The sequence below is a fragment of the Durio zibethinus genome, chromosome 11 (assembly GCF_047325235.1).
Source record: "Durio zibethinus cultivar Kanyao isolate XHJ-2024 chromosome 11, ASM4732523v1, whole genome shotgun sequence".
Lineage (NCBI taxonomy): Eukaryota > Viridiplantae > Streptophyta > Magnoliopsida > Malvales > Malvaceae > Durio > Durio zibethinus.
This window is the reverse complement of record NC_143172.1, coordinates 19,267,280-19,287,373: the sequence shown is the minus strand read 5'-3', so window position 1 is coordinate 19,287,373 and position 20,094 is coordinate 19,267,280. Positions and strand designations below refer to the sequence as shown.

The following is a 20,094-nucleotide window of genomic DNA, read 5'->3' as shown; positions in this document are numbered from 1 at the left end:
TTAAATGACCTCTTCAAACTAAAATTATTAATTTTATTTTTTATAGAATTTTATAATTTAATTTTGTTACTGTAATTTTAGACGAATTAAAATCACATTATTATTTATCTATTTATTATACCAATGCTTCAATACTTGAAAATCTTTAGTCTCTAATAAGGGAAAAAACATGTTTTTTTTTTTTTAGTTGATTACAATTCCTCTTTTTCATATAATTTTTCATTTTTAATTTTACCCTAATTTTTTTTCTCTTGCTATCATGCAATTTTTTTCAATGCAAGTCTTATTGAAACCATTTTATAAAAGGTTAAAAAAAACACCCTACTTCTAATCTCTATGTTTCAAACTTTATCCTTTTAATGATATATTTTATTTTTCTTATTTTAATAAAAAATATATATACTATTTAACGATTGATTAGAAAATCGCTTACAATTTTAAGTAAAATCCACGATTTTATGTAAAGTCATTTATTCAACATATGTTCTTTATACATTGATTTATTAATCTAAAATTTATAATTTTGAAAACTAATACATATTGTTAGTATCATACTTACTATAAATTTATATCAATATATATATTTATATTGATAATATAATAAAAAAAATTCTATGAAAAAAATTTAAGATTTAGTATAATATTAATTAATCCCCTGAAAATCAACCGTCAAGATCTGCCATCAACAAAACTTGGGATCAAGAGGAACACTTTAGGGTGAAAATAGAGAACAAAAATGTGGAAGGTTTACCCGTGGGTCCATACCATAACTAGTGTTTCATCATCCTCTTCATTCCAGAACAAAGTGGCAGAAACATTTCCTACTCCTTAATGCTTATCAGTTCCCAAGCTCCTTCAATTTGCCAAGTGATAATGGTTAAGAACTTCGGGAGATTTCACAGTTAAAAAGGTAAAACTACATGGAAAAAGCCCTCTCCAGAAAGAAGCAACTACAATCATATAGTGATTTCGATATGTTCACAGGATGTTATGCAGAAAAGAAAATAGAAAATTTAGCAGTATAAGAACAAAAATCATTGACCTAATACACTATATTTCAGTACTATAATGATGTCTATCAGTCCATGTCAAGAGCACAAACGTCACAAGCAACAATATTAACCTAAAACTAAACCAGACTGTTTGCTTAGTAGCTATTCTGTAAAAACTAGCAGCATCTTTCTTTTACTTGCCACACTCTGAAAAAACCTCCTCAGCTAGTTAAGAATTTAAGATTCAACTATAATGTTTGCTTCAATCCCTAAATTATGATATATACAAGTACTAGGAGCAACATAGCTCATGTTCCATTCAGCTAACCTGCAAAATAACTCGAGTCTTGCCACACTCAGAAAAAACCACCTCGGTTAGTTCGTTAGCTTCAAGCCCTGAATTATGATACCAGTAACATTTAGAGTTCATAGAGAATTAGCTGATTGGTTCCAATAACTTGGAAGCAATCAATGCAGTAACTTGAAAAGAACAATGGATTGCTAAACTGTCTCTCATGATGATAATCCTATTTAAAGTTGGGCAATCTTTTCAAGCATCTATTCTTGAGCATGATTCTGTATCATCCTTCATTTGTCCACAGTTGGACTTCGTGAAATAATTTTCAAAGCAACTTGACACATCATCCTCTTAAACATGCTCAGCATACTCTTAACTTTGTCCGCATATAGAGGAATTTCAACAAACTCTTATTATAATTTTATTTACGTTGAACAATCTTTTCAGGCATCAATTCTAGAGTATAATTATGTAAAATTATTCATCCACAAGGAACTTTGTAGCAAAAGATTTTCCATAGCAATTTGACACATTAATCCCCTTGAATGTCTTCAACAGACTCACCTTTGCTAGCATTAGTGAAATTCTACTCTTGGAGCACAGAAAAATACTATTGAACATCAGGCAACCTATAGATTTGATCAAAAGAGATAGCAGCCAATAAGGTAAAGCATTTAAGCATGAAATCAAACCCTTCAATATTAAAAATTATTAAATATAGCAAATGTAAACCATACAAATTTTCAGCTACAAATGGGGCAATGCACCAGACCATTCTCATTACACTCCGTACACCTGACCACCACGGTCCTCCCCTCCTCATTCACCACCACCGCCATCTTACAGCTCCCGTTGCACTGAAAACACGGCAAAAATTTCACATCGCCACAGCCATCACAAACTTCCCCTGCTCTTTTCTTCGGCAATCCCTTAATTAAATCCCCAAACCAACCTTCGTCCACGATCGTCATCAGTTCCTCTGCTCCCCCAATGTACCTTCCCTTAATAAAAACTCGGGGAGGCGTAATTTGGTTCGACTCTTTATCTTTCCCTTTCATTAATTCCCTTAACTCTTCTTTGAACCCTCGGTCCATCGAAATGTCCCGTTCGCAAATAACAAGCCCGTAACTTTCAATCGCCGATCTAACCGCATTGCAGTCTTCGAATGTCTTACGGATTCCCCTCAACGTCGTCGTATAAATTACCACTCTGTTTTCCCCGTTCGGTGGACATATTTGCTCGAAGTTGTCCAGCGGTGATGGTTGTAAAACGGCATCGTTCCCCTCATTGAATTTCTGTAGCAGGGAGGAACGCGAAAAAGGCGGTTTCGGGACGGTGCAGTTGTTTAAATTAGGATCCGCGTTTTCCTTTTCTGGAGGAAAGGTGTTTGGGAAGCGGAAGCTGGCTTGGAATTTATCCAGCAGTGAAGACCGCGAAACAGTCGGTTTCGAAGCGCTATCGTTTTTGCTAAAATTAGGGTTCGGATTTTCCTTGTTGATAATAGGGGAGAAACGGAAGCTATCCGCGTCGAGGCCAGACATGAGCTCCCAGGAGTTAATGACCTCGGGTCGGGTGGGGACGGATCTAGGTTCAGACCAAAGCGATTTAGACTCATTGAAGGTGGATCCAAGGGAGAAAGGTGGCGGTGGGGTAGGTGGAGTAGTGGTGGATTGCGGCGGCGGGTCTAGTGTTAGCAGCCCATAAGTGGTGGAAGTGAGCGAAACGATGTGGTGACCGAGTGCTGAGCTACCGAGTTGAGTGAACTCGTCGTCCTGGTTTAGCAAATTTGAGGAAACGCAACCCATTGCCCCAAGAAAATAAACTGAAGATCTATGATTGGAGTTTTTTAAAATTTTCTAAGAATGAGTATTTGAAGAAGCGAAACAGAATGAAGACAAAGGCAAAGATACAGGAGATTACTTTTTTTAAGCTTTAAAGAGAAGAGAATATACTGGATAATAATTAATTGAAGATACAAGTAATAAATTATAATAAAATTAATTTAATTGAACTTTAAAGCTAGCTTTTTAAGAACTATGAAGTAGAAGTGAAAGAGAGTTTTTGAAAATTTTTGGGGGTGGAACTGTTTGGCAAATGGCAGCCTATGTTTGGGCGCTAAATTTTAATTCAAATTGAAAATGGATGGTCATTGCATCATTGGTCAGTGGTGAAAGGCTCCAACCGCCCCTCGTTGTCATTTAATTTGGGTTTTGATCGAGTTACGCATACGGGAAGATTTTTCTGCCTCACCCATGGGTAGCCTGAGTTGGTCATCGTTATGGGCTGAGCGCTTTTACTGAAACACAGTTTAATTTAAGTAAAGCAGCCTTTAGCTGTGGTGGTTGCGGATTTCAACTGCTGGGCTTGGCACAATTACATCTCCACTTCAATTTCATTTTAGCTTATTCGTGAACTTCGGGATGTGTTATCTGATCCATATTCTAATTAAAAGAGAAAAAAAAAACTTTAAAAAATATAAGATAAAGGGTATAGAAAGTTTTTTAATTACAATTAAAAAATCATTTAATCTTTTTTTTTTTACAATCAATTAATCTATCAATATTTATTTGCATCAAATTAAGCCTTTATTTATATAAAAAAATTAATATCCTTAATTTTTTTTGTCAATTATAATAAAATCTCATATGATACTAATAAAATATATAATAATTTATCACATGATACAATTAATTAAAAATAAATAAAATGAATCATTTTAATTTTTTTTACCTTTTCTTTAAAATCCCTTTAAAGGTTCAATTAACTATAATACGAGGTTGATTGATTAAAATTTGCTAAGTGATTAAATTTTATTTAATTAAAGATTCAATTGATTCAAATAAAAAATTTAAAAATTCGATTGATTACAAAAAAAATTTTAAATAATTAAATAATTTTTTAATTATAATTCAACTATATTTTTGACCCTATAACTAAAAATATGTAAAGTTATTTTTAAAATAATGAAATAAAAATACATTTGATCTAATCCAACCCCATCCAATATGAATTCGGTTGGGTCGTGTAATAACAATAGGTTTATCACATAATCCAAATCATATTGGCTCAAACAACTTGGATCAAGTTTAAACCCCACCCAACTCATATTACTATAAACATCTCTGCTCAATTCAATCTAAGATATATATTTATTAGATTTGGTAATCTAAAACATAATATAATAACACGATATAAAAAAAATGAATTAATATATTTTAAAATTTTAGTAATAATTATGTATCAGTTTAATAAAACAAAAAAATTTATGTTTTCATGTAATATAAATTATGACATAATTTTTATGTAAAATATGATAAATATATAAATTTTAATATTTTACACGACATAAATATAAAAATTATCAAATCTAATTTTTATAAAGTAACACAAAAATTAAAAAAATAATATTAAAGAAGATGTCTAACTTAAAATTAATTAATTTTACAAACTCATAAGAATAATATAAGTCACTCCGCTTACTTTCAATTGTTTAAGAATTTAAAATTTTGTTTAAATTTTAAATAAATAAATAATCACATAAAAAATTTCAAGTCATTGAAGTTTTAAACTTTAATGTTCAAATCTGACTCAAGTAACATAGATAAAGCTGGCATATTAGTACATATAAGTAGTTCTTCCATGTTTTTAATTTTTATTGGGATTTCGTCTACATTGATCTATATAATATAATATATAAGAAATTCATCTATACCAATTTAAAGCCCAAAAATTTATCACCTAAATTTTAGAAGAATTTAGTGAGTTAGGGTTCCGATTTGAAAATTTTAAGGTAAAAACTGCTTTTATACGTTAATTAAATTTTAGAAAAGTTTTGTCATTCGAGGATTAATTGGTTAGCAAATTTTACAGCTCTAACCGGTTTATCAATATATATATATATATATATATATATATATATATATATATCATCTAATATATAAAAGTATGAACTTTAAAAGTATTAATAATGAACGACATAAATATTTTCATAAATTTTAAGAAATAACAAATTTACTTTTAAATTTTTAACATTATTTATTTATTTAATAATGATTATTTGTCATTAAATATATAGCTTTTATTAATTAGTTATTTAAATTTATATCTAAAAGTGTTAAAAATGAATAACATAAATATCTTAAAAAATAACAAATTTATATTTCAATTTTTAGCATTTTTTATTTATTTAATAAAGATTATTTGTCATTAAAAATATAGCTTTTTATTTATTAGTTTTTTAAATTTAAATCAATTAAAAATTTACAAATTAAATTTATATCAAATTAAACTATATTAAAAATTTATTTGTGGGATATGGTGGGCCTGTTGTCCAAAATTAAAATTTTTTTGTTAAATTTTATAAGTAATAATTCAGTCAAATTAATATAAAACACATTATCATTCGCATACTATGAATCCGTGATATTGAATAAAACATAGATAAAATTTTTTTCCTATTTCTCAATTACTAATTGTTTTAGTCTAAATTATTAGAACATAATGTGCATACCACAAAACATTTAACTTATCTTAAGTAAAGCATATAATTTTTCATTTTCAAGATATAATCTAATTTACTCTTGATCTTTTTTAATGGCACATATCATGAGTCCTTAAATATATTTATATTTTTTGTTTATTTATTTTAGATTAATTGAAATTAAAGTTCATACAAAATTATAAATTAAATTATAAAAAATTTATTCAAAAAGAGTAATACATGTATTATGGTAAATTTATATGTTTGATGATTTTTATTTTTATGATAAATATAAATTTTTATGTTAATTATTGCAATGATTGATTATAATATTTCTAATTACTCTATGCAATCACACCTTAACATTATAATGCTTAAATGAATGTCTATTTTATGAACAAAATCTCATGTACCATTGAATTGTTGCTAAACTTAGTTTTTATTTTATCTTCTATAGATTGATTCTATACTACACCTAAGTTAATTTCGGTCTATCCTTAATTTTTTATAGTTAATGTCAAATATTTAGTACTTAAGATATTTTTATGAAACCAAAGTCAATATTGCTAAGAAACATTAATCTTGAAGAAAAGAAATTATTTGATATATTGTTAGTTGAATTTTTTTTATCTTTACAAGCAGGTTAAGAAATTAATACATCACCCATTTTTTTTAATTTATTTTTTTAATATACTTTAAAACCTAAAAGGTATATGTCATGTTGCTAACTTCATTTGTGAAATTTAAAATTTATATTATCAATATATTTTATGATTTTTCCTTGAAAAATATAAATTTATTTTTTTCAATTAAAAATACTCTAACAGATTTTTGTGTTTTGATAGTAAAAAATATTGATTAATTGTGTGTGTTTTGTTGAATGATTAAAGCTTTGTTAGTTCTTCAAACAATATTAAAAGTGATTTTTTTAATTGGGTAGACTTTTATTAATAATACACTACATGCCAATCATGCATATTTAACTAATTCTTCAATTCATAAAGAAAGGAAGACTTATAATTGAACTCATTAATTTCATGATAAAAATTTTGAAGTATGAAGATGCAAAATAAAATATATTTATTTATATAGTCGTATAATTAAGATAAAAAATTAACTCAATTGATAAAATTAAATTATATATATATATACAAAATAAGATAAATGAATTAATTAATATTTCATATAGATCCTAAGATTACTAAATTAGTCTTTTTATTACTCAATGGGTCAATATATCATAATATATATGAAATTGAAAAAAAAAATATTATAGATGATAGCGAAAACTTTGATTTTTTTTTTTCAATTAATGTGTAAAAGGTGCTCCATTTGGAATTTAGCCAACTTTACTATACGTAGTTATTTAAATTTTAGCTAAAAATTTATAATATTGACAAACATTTGCATACTTTAGATTTTATAACCTACTTTAAATAAAAAATTTTATAATTAAGAAGATGTTTAATATATATCTATATTATATATAAAATGTGATAATTTATTCAATTATCTCTACTGATTTTTATTTAATATTTTTTAGCAAATTAAAATATTGTCTACTTTTTATTTATTTTTTATTAAAATATCTTAGTTAAGTCATTCATGCCCCACTTAACGTAAGCAATACGGCTAGAAGATTTAAAAGACTTTTTCTATATATGAATATTTTAGGGTTTGTAACACATTTTACCTATTAATGTGTTTTATACAATTAAATTAATTATAGAGGATTTAGTGGTAAATAAATTATAACATAGTAGTAAATGTATAATATTCCCTCTATCTTATTTTTTTATCTATCTTTTCTTTTTGGGATGTCCCAAAATTTTTTTTATTTTTTGTTTTAAACATCTAAAACTCTTACTTTTTTATATTTTAAATTACTTTTTACAATTTTTTTTTACTTTTTAACATGAAAAACATAAAAACTTTAATTTTATAAAAAAATTTAATTTTAATATTAAATACATTGAAGTCAAAACTTTTTTTTAACTCCATAAAAGTCAATACAAGACAAATAAATAAAGACGGAGAGAGTAATATAATAGCAAATTATTAATAATTTTATTGTAAATTAGTGATAATTTAGACAACATTAGTAATAACTTTATATTTAATCAATGATAACTGTATATTAAATTATGGATAACTTAATAATAAATAAATAATAATTTAGTAGTAAATAATTGATAAGATAATTGTATGCCAATGATAACATAACAATAAATACATAATAATATAGTAGTAACTAATAAATAACTTAATGGTAAATTATTTATACATAATTGTAAATATATAATAATACAATAGTGAATTAAGGATAATTTAATAAAAAAAAAAGTGATAACTTAATAGTAAAGTAATGATGACTTAGTTGTAAATTAATAATAATTTAATAGTAAATAAGATTCAGTTTAATACTTCCTCCATCCCAGTAAAATTGTCACATTTTTATTTTTGTTGGTCAATTTTTTAACTTTAATAACTTATTATTTTATATTTATTACTGATAAAAATATGAAAAAATATATTTTAAAAACTTTAAATAAAGCGGTTTCTAAATATATGTTTTATAAAATTTGATTTATTAAAATATTTAAAATAATAGATGTCAAAATTAAAAAATTTTAACCAAAAAAAAGTCAAATGTGACAATTTAACTGGGATAGATAGAGGGAATAGTAATTAATTGACAATTTTAGTGGTAAATCATAAAGAACTTAATAATAAATTAATGATAATTTAGTAGTAAATAATTTAGAACTTAGTAGTAATTAATAATTGAAAATTAAAAGTAAATCAATATAATCTAATAGTAATCATCAATAAATTAATAGTTAATTAGTGATAATTATGTATAGTAAATTAGTGATAACTTAATAATATATTAATAATAATTTAATAGTAAATAATTGATAACTTAGTAGTAAATCAATAATAATATAATAGTAAATGCATAATAACTTAATAGTAAATCAATTATAACATAATTGTAAATGCAAAATAGCATAGTAGTAAATCAATGATAACTTAATAAAAAAATAAATGATAACTTAATAGTTAATCATTGATAATTTAATAGTAAATCAATGAAAATTTAGTAATAAATTACATATAACTTAATAGTAAATATGTTTTAGTTTAATAGTAATTACATTATAAACTTAGCAGTAAATCATAAATAACTTAAAAATAAATCAATGATAATTTAGTAGTTAATCACTAAAAGTCAATAATAAATCAATGATAACATGGTAGCAAATGCATAATAGTATATAGTAAATCATTGATAATTTTATAGTAAATTATTGACAATTTAGTAGTAAATCACTAATAATATTATAGTAAATTATTGATAACTTAGCTGTAAATCAGTGATAATTTAGTATAAATTAATAATGATTTAGTTGTAAATTAGTTAATTATTAACAACTTCTTAGTAAATCATCAATAACTTTATAGTAAATTAGAAATAATTTTATAATAAATTATAGTAAATTAGTAATAACTTTATAATAAATTATCTATAACTTAATAGTAAATTATCAATAATTTAGTAATAAATCGTTTGTAACTTAATAATAAATCATCTATAACTTAGTGATAAATTAATGATAATTTAGAAGTATTAAGTGATAAGATAGTAATATGTAATTGATAACTTATTTGTTAATTAGTGATAACATTTTTCTATACTTGAAGTTACCTGTGATTAAACCTTGGTTACTAGAAAGAGCAAAGCAAGAACTTTCATCATTAGGAACTATAATAAACCTACCATGAACTTATTCATTAAAAAAATTTAGTAAAAAAAATTCTAAATTTGAAGGAAACAATGATGTTATTATATAAAAAAAAATTATCTCATATATTGTAATTTATTGATAAATTAATAGTAAATCATAAATAACTTAGTAGTAATTCAATTGATAACTTGTAGTAAATAATTAATAACTTAACAGCTAATCATTAAAAAGTTAGTAATTGATCAATGGTAATTAGTAAATGCATAATAATATAATAGTAAATCATTGAATTTAGTAGTAAATTACTAATGACATTCTAATAAATTATTTATAATTTAGTTGTATATCAATGATAATTTAGTAATAAATTAGTTAATCCTTGATAATTTTATAGTAAATCATTTATAACTTCATAGAAAATTAGTTATAACTTTCTAATAAATTATCAATAACTTAGTAATAAATCATTCATAACTTAATAGTAAATCATTAATAATTTAATAATAAATCATTAATAACATAATAATAAATTAGTTATAATAATATATCAGTGTTAATTTAGTTGTAATTTATTGATAACTTAATGATAAATCAGTTATAATTAAGTTGTAAATCAATGATAACAATAAATTAATGATAATTTATAATAAATCAATTTTAACTTAGTAATAAAGTATGGATAACTTAATAATAAACTATTCATATTTTAATAGTAAATTAGTGATATAATTTAGTAGTAAATCATTGATAATATATAGTAGTAAATCATTGCTAACTTATTAAAAAATTTTTTTGTTTTGGTTGAATATTAATATGGAGCTATATTTTTTTAATATGTGTAACATATTTGATTCATTTAAAAATTGTATTTATTGCCATTTAATACTAAGGTATTGAATTACAAATATTTGTGGATAGTGTACACATATATAAAATGATTAAACCAATATTCATATACCAATTACTATAACAACATAATTTTATTGAAAAAAAAGTCAATTTTTAAAGTGAAAAATTGGAATGACTTTATCTAAATTTGTATGTCATTGATTGTCTTCTTGATAATAAATTAATAGTAACTAGAGTAATACTATATCTTTACTAAAAATAAAATTGTTGTGTTATGTGGTATCCTTTATAACACTAATAGCAACTATATGAAAAATTATTGTCTTTAAAGATATTTTTAAAATGAAAGAAAGAAATAATGAGTCTAAACTTATTAGAAAACATCATAGAAAAATTACGTATAAGTTATTTTTTCAATTACATAATATTTTAAATTAAAATACCTGATTTAATAATATTAATAATAGTATGAATTCTATAAATTATAATTTTATAATAATATGATTAAATGATGAATTTTTTATATGTCTTATATTAAATATATGATTAAGTATTCGTCAAATAAAGAAATTACTCTATTTTAAATAAAAAAGAGTTAAAATATTAAAAAAGATTTAAAATATTAAAACTATATTCATTAACAATTCAAGATTTAAAACATAGTTTACCTTCAAAATATAATAATATCTTTTGATATTTATCTAAAATAGGTCATATCTTATTAATTTTAGAATTCTTATATTTCGTTATTTAACAAACAATAACAATATTGAACCAAATTCATTGAGAAGAGTATTTCAATATTTAAAGAACAACAAAAAAATTTCATTTGATTATGATAAGATATATCCTTTAAGTAAAGTGTGTTATTTAATCTTTTATTATAACATATTTTAGTAAGTTTTACATATTTGTGGCTTTTTAAGAAACCAATATTCAATATTAAAAGTAGTTTTAGTCAATATCCTTTGTAAATACATAAATAAACATTATTGATGATTACATTGAGACATTAATAATTCTGGATTGCTTCAAATCCTTTTTTTTTAGAATATGTTTATGTAATATTTTTTTAATTAGTAAAATTCATGTAAGTATGCAATTTTTTACTATAAAATTAAACTACAAAATGATTTATATGACATAATTAAGTACATATCAAAATCAGAGGTAAGTGATCATGAAAAAGAAAATATCATATATTTACTTTATTTCAAGCAACAAAAACTTTATAACAAAATATTTCAAATCAAAATAAAAAATTTTAATTTTAATTAGCAAATAGATGAAAAGCAAGAGTTTAAATGAATTCAACAATGATCGATTGCCTTAAAATTTTATAAAATTGAAAATAAAAATTCACTATCAAAAAAGTTTTAAAAAAAAGCTCGAGAAAAAGCATAAAATAGAGAATAAAGGAAAGTATAAAATCGGATTTGATTGTAATAAAAGATAATCTTCTGAAAAAATTTTAAAAGAAAGGAAAATATATATAAAAAAAAAGAATGAAGATGATAATCTAAAAACAAAAAAGACTTAAAAAAAAGTCAAAATAGAGAAAGATTAAACATTTATTTTTTATTAAAATTTTAATTTAAAATTTTGTTATATTTATTTTTTTAAATTTAAATTTAAATTTTTAATTTAATTTAGTATGATGATAGTTATTTTAATTTAATTATTATAAAAATAATAAAATTATTTTATTATATTAAAATTATAATTTAATTAACAATTACGTATAGCACGTAAAAGAAAACTAGTATATATATATATATATATTTATAAATACACAAAAGGCCCTAACCAAATCGACACCCTCTCCAACAGTGGGGGGGCATCCGGTTTTAACCATTCCTCAAAATGGAATCTATATCTAAATGAGCTGATTGCAGTTCCGTAGAGAGGATTCAAAGCTAATTGACCAAAGCATGTGATAATTATTGGGCTCTGGTACGTCAAAGGACCGCGTATGTGGGGACTTGAGATTAGACCCGAGAGCAGCAGCAGCATCGTTTAATCAGTCCTGCTACTTTAAACAAACTAACAAAGTACTACTTGAATAACAAAAGTGAAAGCTAAAAACGCCAAAATAAATTACGAGATTGGTCTTTACCAAATCTAAGCCATCGGTTCGAAGAGTTCTCCTAACAAATGGAATGAAATTTCACTTGTAGAATGGTTGTTGCATTAATGTAGTACATGTTTTTCTTAAAGTTAACCATGTTTCTTTTCTACCCAAATTAATCACAAGCCAGGCGAATTCTCCTTCAATGAAATTTGTAAGTCTCCTTGCAGCCGAAAATATAGTTATCTAGATTATGTTGAGAAATGCAATAGATATAGAAATCTGATTTGTTTTTTTTTTTTTTTTTTTTTTTTTCAATATTTCGTTCAAAGATGAATTTAATAATGGTTAATATTAGTGTCACGGATCGAGATTTACGCTTTGAACTTGTGTGGTTTTGGGATCCGAACATTCACCATTCCGACATTTCAGATCAACCTAACCGTCACTGTTCACACCCTTGTGAGGTATTGTTCGTTACGTCCGTGACATTTTTTCCCACCCAACCTCATGACGCCCTCGTCACGGAGGCTAATCACCTTGTCTACCTCTCTCGAGGTGCTCGGGGTGGATCGAACGGTTTAAGGCTGGCTTTGATACCATTTGTCACGGGTCGAGACTTAAGCTCCGAATCCGCGTGGCTCCGGGAGCCAGACATTTATCATTCCGGCATCCCAGATCAACCTAACCGTCACGGTTCACACCCTTGTGAGGTATTGTCCACTCTGACCCCTCTAGCCTCACGATTTTATCATACAAAAGACGCCTTACAAAACAAAGGTGGTGTGAATCATTTTATACTCCAGTGACTCTCCTATTATGTTTGATGTGAGATTCAGAATTCCCTTAGATCCGTGAGACTAGTAGTACTAAGTCTTATTTTTCATTTGTCCTTATTTTATATGATATTTCAGACAAGAAATGATTTGGGAAACTTGACAAGAGAATCGAAGCATGAGTTTGACCAGTCTACCGGGAAATGAAGCCAACTCATTGATATTCTATTTCTATACAGGGCGGGAATTCCCCGGTTAAGCTGTTTGGTGGTCTTCGAGGATTTTTCAATGCCAAAAACATCATAATCTAATCCCTCCAATAAATCTCTGCTCGTTTTGCAGCTGATAACACATGAAGTCAATGGGGTTTGGTCAGTTGTTTTAAAAGAGAAAATGAAAGCATATGCTCATCAATCAAAAAAGGCCTAGCAATTTTCAAGAGACTTTAAACGCTCTAGTCTCTCCTTTCTCATGTCATCTTCTATCTTAATATGGTAGTTTATTTTACAGGTTTCGTGACAAATATCTGACAGTTCCTCCATTAATTTTTTTCTCCCATTCCACTAGAAAACACCTATCGCTTAGCAGATATATTGGAGCTCGTACTCCTTTTAGATTCTGCAAAATTGGAACATCATCTTCTCTTCTCTCTCTTTCCCTCTCATTCATTTCGCTCCTTTTACAAATATTCATAATCGTGAAGGAATCAATTGGGACAAATACCCCTTTCCTCTATTTCATTATTAGCCCTTCGCTTTTACTTTAATTTGAATGCAGCAGAGTTTTCTCGTACGTGACCATGGGAAAGAAAACCGCTACCTCATGGTTGTCAATAGTGAAAAAGGCCTTCAGGTCTCCAGCTGAAGATAATGAGAAAAAGAGTTGCAGAAGAAGAGAAGAATGTGAGCAGGAAGAAGATGAAAAGGTAGTACTAGTAATTAAGAACTACATCTATCGTTGTTTTCTGCGCTTAGCGAGTTCTCTTCCATTTATACTAAACCTTAATCAATTTCCTGGTGCATGCCTTTTTGGGCTTGTGCAGAAGAGGGAAAAGAGAAGATGGCTCTTTAGAAGGCCTAGTAATATCAATCATGTTCAACAATGTGAAGCAAAGACACCAACAGAAACTACAGGTACTGCAACACCAGTGAATCCTGAATTGGATATTGCAGAGCAAAGGCACGCAATTGCGGTTGCAGCAGCCACTGCAGCAGTAACTGAAGCTGCTGTGGCAACAGCTCAAGCAGCTGTTGAGATCTTTAGGCTTAGCTCCAGACCTTCCAATTACGCTAACGTTAGAGAACAGTATGCTGCTATTGTCATTCAAACAGCTTTTAGAGGCTACCTAGTGAGTTAAGATAAATCATGAGTAACAGCAATCATTAGTCATTACTAAAAGATTCTATATATGACGCTCATTCTCTCTTTTCATGAATTTTATGAAGGCAAGGAGAGCATTGCGTGCACTGAAGGAGCTAGTGAAGCTTCAAGCTTTAGTGAGAGGACACAATGTCAGAAGGCAAGCAAAGTTGGCACTAAAACGCATGCAATCTTTGGTTCGAGTACAAGAACGAGTGCTCGATCAACAGCGTGCAAGGCTTTCACACGAAGGGTGCAGAAAGTCTATGTTTACTGAAACCAATGCATTATGGGAGAGTAGATATCTGCAAGATATTCATGGTAGAAAGTCCATGGTGATTAAGTACTAGCTTTTTTTCTTTTAAATAATAGTAAGTTTCTTTATCATTTTTCATTAGGGGGTATACTTTTTTTGAAAGGTTTTTATGCCTTAGTCCAGATATATGAGTTGTACAACAGATGAGTGGGATGACAGACCACGGGCAAGCGAAGAGATTGAAGCATTGTTGCGAAACAAGAAGGAAGCTGAATTTAAACGTGAAAAGGCCCTTGCTTATGCTTTCTCTAACCAGGTTGGTTTGGTTTTCCTTTTTATTATTTTATGAGTTTTGGTTCCTATGCATGTTTTTGTTTCTGTAACTATTAGCCAATAATCTTATATAAATCATCAAGATATGGAGATCTAGAAAGAACCCATCCGCGGAAGATGAAAAGGAATTAGAAGAAAGAACAAAATGGCTTGATAGGTGGATGGCCACAAAGAAATGGGAAAGCAACAGTAGGGCATCAACTGATCATAAAACAGACTCTATAAAGACTGTAGAAATTGATACTTATAAGCCTCAGTCCTACTCTTCTCCAACAATCAGAAAATTCCAGTATCAAAATCCCAGACGATTTTCCACTTCACACTCTGTTGCTCCTCTAATGACTAGAGAATTCTCTGTCAACCAATTTCCAGCCACACCCTCTCCTTGCAAAACAAAGCCTTTGCAAGTTCGTTCAGCCAGCCCTCGGTGCCTGAAAGAAGAGAAATGCTGCTACTCAGCAGCAAACACTCCTAGCTTGGCTTGCAGTACCTACTGCACAAATAATGGAATGTCTCGGAATGGAAATACAGCTGCCACGGTTCCAAATTATATGGCTGCCACAGAGTCTGCAAAAGCAAAGGCACTGTCCCAGAGTACGCCAAGACAAAGGCCATCAACTGATCCACAGAGGGAACGGGGTGGATCATTAGCTAAGAAGAGAATTTCTTATCCAGCTCCTGAAAGTCATTTTGGCATCGGATCTAGTAGCTTTAGCCACAACTTGAGAAGCCCTAGTTTCAAAAGTGCATTTGAGGGGCACTATGGGATGGAGAAAGAATCATTCTACTCTTCGTATTATACAGAAAGTTTTGGGGATGAAATTTCTCCACATTCAACTACTGATCTAAGGTGGTTGAAATGAGAAATTGAGACATAGTATTGATTTATGTTTTCCTTGAATGATATGATTCATAGCCATTATTTATCTAATTTGAAAATTTGAAATTAAAACCCATTATTTGGAGTTAGAAATTCTATATACAATCGTATGGTATTTACTACTAATAAACTTTGTGGTCTCAGACCATCGATGCAAATTGGCCCAATAGCGCAACCTCTTTTCCCTTGTTTTTCTTTTCTCAACACGAAATCATGGTAAGCCCAAAAATCAGAAACCCTGCTTCTTTTTTTATCAATTAGAAACCCCCTTCTCTGTGACATTGCAGTGGACCAGGGATCTAACACAGACCCAGTGACCCTAATGAGAAAGTAGGAACCCACCTAAAGTGGGATCATGAGCCACTGGGGTCAGGGCTGAAGCCCTTTGATAGAACCCTGTTTAATCAGCTTCATACCCTCAAATTAAATCCAACATGGTTTATGAAGATTCAGACTTCGTTTTGTTTTTGGTGGTTGTAATTAATCTTGCTTCTTCTTGATTGATGAAATTCTCCTTTCTTTTTCTTTTTTTTTTTTCAAGAAAAAAATTATATCAATAAAAAATTCAACCTGAGAGTGATACCCATTGACGTTGGAAAGCAGTAATGGATGATAATTAATGCACTCCATTTTCATAAATAGTGCTGTACTTACTATTAGTGATAAAAAGACAAGTGATAGATTGCTAACATGTTCCTTCTGCAAGCTTCTGATCATAATAGTAGTACTGATTTTAATAGAAACTAAACATCTACTCGTATTTTTACACTACAATTCAAAATCACTCCCATTAATGAGCTAGGCCAGGGAATGTAACTAGCAAGGGGACCAAAGCATGCCCCATTTTCCAAAACTAAAAAGAAACAAAGAGCCATTCACCAATCATATTCAGTGCAGAGATTGGGCTTTGCTCCGAATACCAAGTGGAAATTTCCATTTACCAGTAACGTTGATATTAAAAAAAAAAAAAAACACACTTGTCCTACATAGAAATGTTCAAACATCATCAAAGTTATAAAGCTCGTATGCGCTAGTTGATAAAAATTAGCCACTGGCCATCGTCTCATGTGCTCTTGCTGTAGCTACTCGTACTTGTGCTTTGACTACTTGCAATGCCAAGGCATAGTGCTTCAGCCAGTGGTCCACCAGGCGGCGAACCCATCCATGAAATAGGATCCGCCATTTGGGGCCTCAAAGCCCTCACATTTTCCATTGCTAAGCCCATGATACCAAAATCGCCCATTTCACTATTCTCATCGTCTTCTTGATTATTTCCATTCCCACCCGACATTGACAGTGTAAGAGAAGAGAGAGGTAGCTTCTCGTTTGAAGAAACAGGGCGTTTGCTCCCAATTCCGCCATCCATTTCAGCAACCTCTCTTTCTGCTGTTGACCATGCATCAATAAAGCTCCTTGTCTCTTGTGAATGTGTTTGGTTGAGATTCAAGGATCCTCCCAAAGAGGCTAAACTGGGGCTAAACTGCTCGTTTAGATGCTGAGCTTGCAAATTAAGGCGATGGTCTTTATAATGCTGCTGATGCTCACTCACATTTCCCTCATATTTTGCCTCTTGTGTCTTATACTGACGCCACTCTCGGTTAGAATTGCTAGCAAAAGGAACCGTTGTCTCCCCTTTCATGAACCACTCCCAGCACCTTCACGGGTCAACCATAAACTATCACTTATATATTAATTATTACAAAAGTAACATAAATAAGACAAAAAAATCAACATCATGCATTTATACTCATAGATTCAGATAATCTGATTAGTGGTTAAGAACGAGAGATAAATACTAGTATGAAGAAAATAACACGAGAGAAAAGATTTGGTTTATCAGATTCAGTGCAGAGAGAGTTGTTGGAAATCCAGAGCTCACCTGGGTTGATCAAATGAAGATATGAAAAAATGAGCATCGTTGTGGTTGATGAAATGGGGATTTTGATGATGCTGCTTGCTGCTATCAGATGCCATGTTAAGTGTTTGTGATTTGTGATCATTGTTGTTGATGGAGTGGTTTGGCAATTCCACAGGCTTTCTTGAACGGGGACGGCTCTTGTGAGAGTGACGCTCACAGTATTTCTGATCAGGAGCCACGTCTCTGGAGCACCTCCATTTCTTCCCATCAGTTCTCCTGCACCTCCATGGCTCTGGATCCGAACTACTGCCCGAAAACCCCAATTCCAAAGACCCCTTTATCACTATCAACACCAAGAAAATTGCATGCGCTCCTTATAATTAATGCAAGAAAAAGCTAACAAAACTTGACACTATGTCTAAATTGGTAACATTAAACAAAGAAGAAACATAAAAAGATACCATTGGAAGTGTTTCTGGTGAGGGGTATGAGGAGTTCAGGAGGGACAGGAACAGAGGCCATCATGTACTTGTATATCATAGTCTGCCTCTCCAGCTCTTGCCACTGAGCTGCTGTGAAAGGCACTCTAGCGTTCACAGGCGCTGCCATTTCTCCTTCATATATTAAGTTTAAACACCATTCATTAATCTATAATCGTTAATGCACTACATAGAAAATTACAAGAAAAGAATGAATGAAAGTTAATAGATGAAGAAAGAAGAGGAATTTACCAGTGGAATTGTGGGGAAAAGAGGGATGATGGTGCAGAGACTTTATCACCGCTGCAGCAGCAAAAACAGAAGCAGAAGCAGAAGCAGAAGCAGCACCGACGACATCGTATATCTCGCCCGTGCATGGTACCTGATTGCTTGTGTTGCAAACAATGGGCCCACCACCACAAGCTCCTCCATCAAATCCTTCACCACAACAAGAAGATGATGATGAAAGCTGATGATGAGGCATTGGCATGAATCTCTTGTTTGGACAAGATACCTGAACTTGTTGCATCCTCAAATCCAACCCAACATCACAGCACTGATCTGATGATCTTCCGAACCCTTTCTCTGTACCCACAAAAGCATTATTCCTGGTACCCATGTCCTCAAAATGCCACCTTTCCCATCTACAAATTAAAAAACCAGAACAAGACAACCTTAAACCCCAAGCTACTTTCACTCTTTTTTGAAAAAAAAATTCTTGCACGACACTGCAAATCAATCCGCCCTTTGCTTCTCTTCACACTTCTCAAGCCACTGCTGTTTGTTGCTAATATATAAAATGTTGGCAATATTTATGGTGTAGCGGTGCCGCCACTTTGAGCCATGCGTTTTACTTTGCTTCCTCAGCTTCCAACATTCGCACCCCTTATGGAATACGGACAAAACCCATTCCTCTCTCTCCTTTGACACTGACAACAACACTGAGACATCTCCGACGTTAGCTTTTCCTAACAGTCTTTCAGAATCCCTTAAAGACTGTAATAATACAAGGATCAAGTACAAAACAGCCATATTTGATTGGGCATAAATGGTTTGACTTCTAATTTTCTTTGGCTGACTGAGTTCTGATTGGCTGCGCGTTTAAAGGTGCTAAAACCTTTGTTTTTTTGACTTAGTTGACTGACCTCTCTGTTAAAGTTGACGCCGTTAACTTTTGTGTGATAGCATCGAGAGTCGTGAGGAAAAAAGGATGGGGTCCACTGGGTTTCGTGTGAGCGTGTGGAGGGGACCAAAGCCAATTGATGTGATGCCCTAACTAATTTTCTATTGAGTTATAAATATTTATACTCTTTTTAAAAATTGTGCATTAAATTTGGACCAAGAATTTAGCTTGATTTAGTGCATCTTCAGCCATAGTTTTTAGCACTTGGGAGGCATGCTAATTATACTCACTTTGAAGTTGAGTTGATCAAATTATTGAGAGTGGGTTTGGATATTTTTATATTTGGAAATGCTTGTAAATGTCGTCAGATATGGGTTAAAGTGATATTTAATGAAAAAATTTTGTTTTTAATGTATTATTATTTTTTAATTTGATGAAAGCAATGTATTAAATAGATATATTTTTAATTATATGTTTTGGTGCAAGAAAAATGATAGTTTGAAAAAAATTATAATTGTTGATATTTAATTCAAAAAATTTTTCAAAGTTATTTTTTTAAAAATTATTAAATCAATTAAATTAAATTTTAAATTT

General features: G+C 29.4%; 3 protein-coding genes across 4 annotated transcripts; 1 reads left to right on the top strand and 2 right to left on the bottom strand.

The window, feature by feature from the left end:
- Positions 1-661: 661 nt before the first annotated feature.
- On the bottom strand, positions 662-3,226 carry LOC111291108 (Glutaredoxin family protein). Of its 2 annotated transcripts, none has more exons than XM_022882695.2 (2): positions 2,028-3,226; positions 662-853 (listed from the first exon to the last, which is right to left on the bottom strand). In XM_022882695.2, exon 1 carries the CDS (start codon positions 3,093-3,095, stop codon positions 2,034-2,036), a length of 1,062 nt encoding a protein of 353 aa, XP_022738430.2. In that variant the 5' UTR covers positions 3,096-3,226; the 3' UTR covers positions 662-853; positions 2,028-2,033. The 2 variants fall into 2 exon arrangements, with proteins under 2 accessions (XP_022738430.2, XP_089624929.1); XM_089768803.1 differs by lacking the exon at positions 662-853 and adding an exon at positions 1,812-1,919.
- Positions 3,227-13,624: 10,398 nt separating this feature from the next.
- On the top strand, positions 13,625-16,023 carry LOC111290232 (protein IQ-DOMAIN 18-like). The gene is made up of 5 exons (XM_089768802.1): positions 13,625-14,137; positions 14,255-14,560; positions 14,658-14,906; positions 15,006-15,143; positions 15,244-16,023. The coding sequence occupies exons 1-5, from the start codon at positions 14,012-14,014 to the stop codon at positions 16,021-16,023; spliced, it is 1,599 nt and encodes a 532-aa protein (XP_089624928.1). The 5' UTR covers positions 13,625-14,011.
- An 830-nt stretch (positions 16,024-16,853) lies between these two features.
- LOC111291097 (growth-regulating factor 8-like) lies at positions 16,854-19,163 on the bottom strand. Its single transcript, XM_022882680.2, has 4 exons — positions 18,630-19,163; positions 18,360-18,512; positions 17,920-18,241; positions 16,854-17,695 (listed from the first exon to the last, which is right to left on the bottom strand). The coding sequence occupies exons 1-4, from the start codon at positions 18,994-18,996 to the stop codon at positions 17,104-17,106; spliced, it is 1,434 nt and encodes a 477-aa protein (XP_022738415.2). The 5' UTR covers positions 18,997-19,163; the 3' UTR covers positions 16,854-17,103.
- Positions 19,164-20,094: the final 931 nt, after the last annotated feature.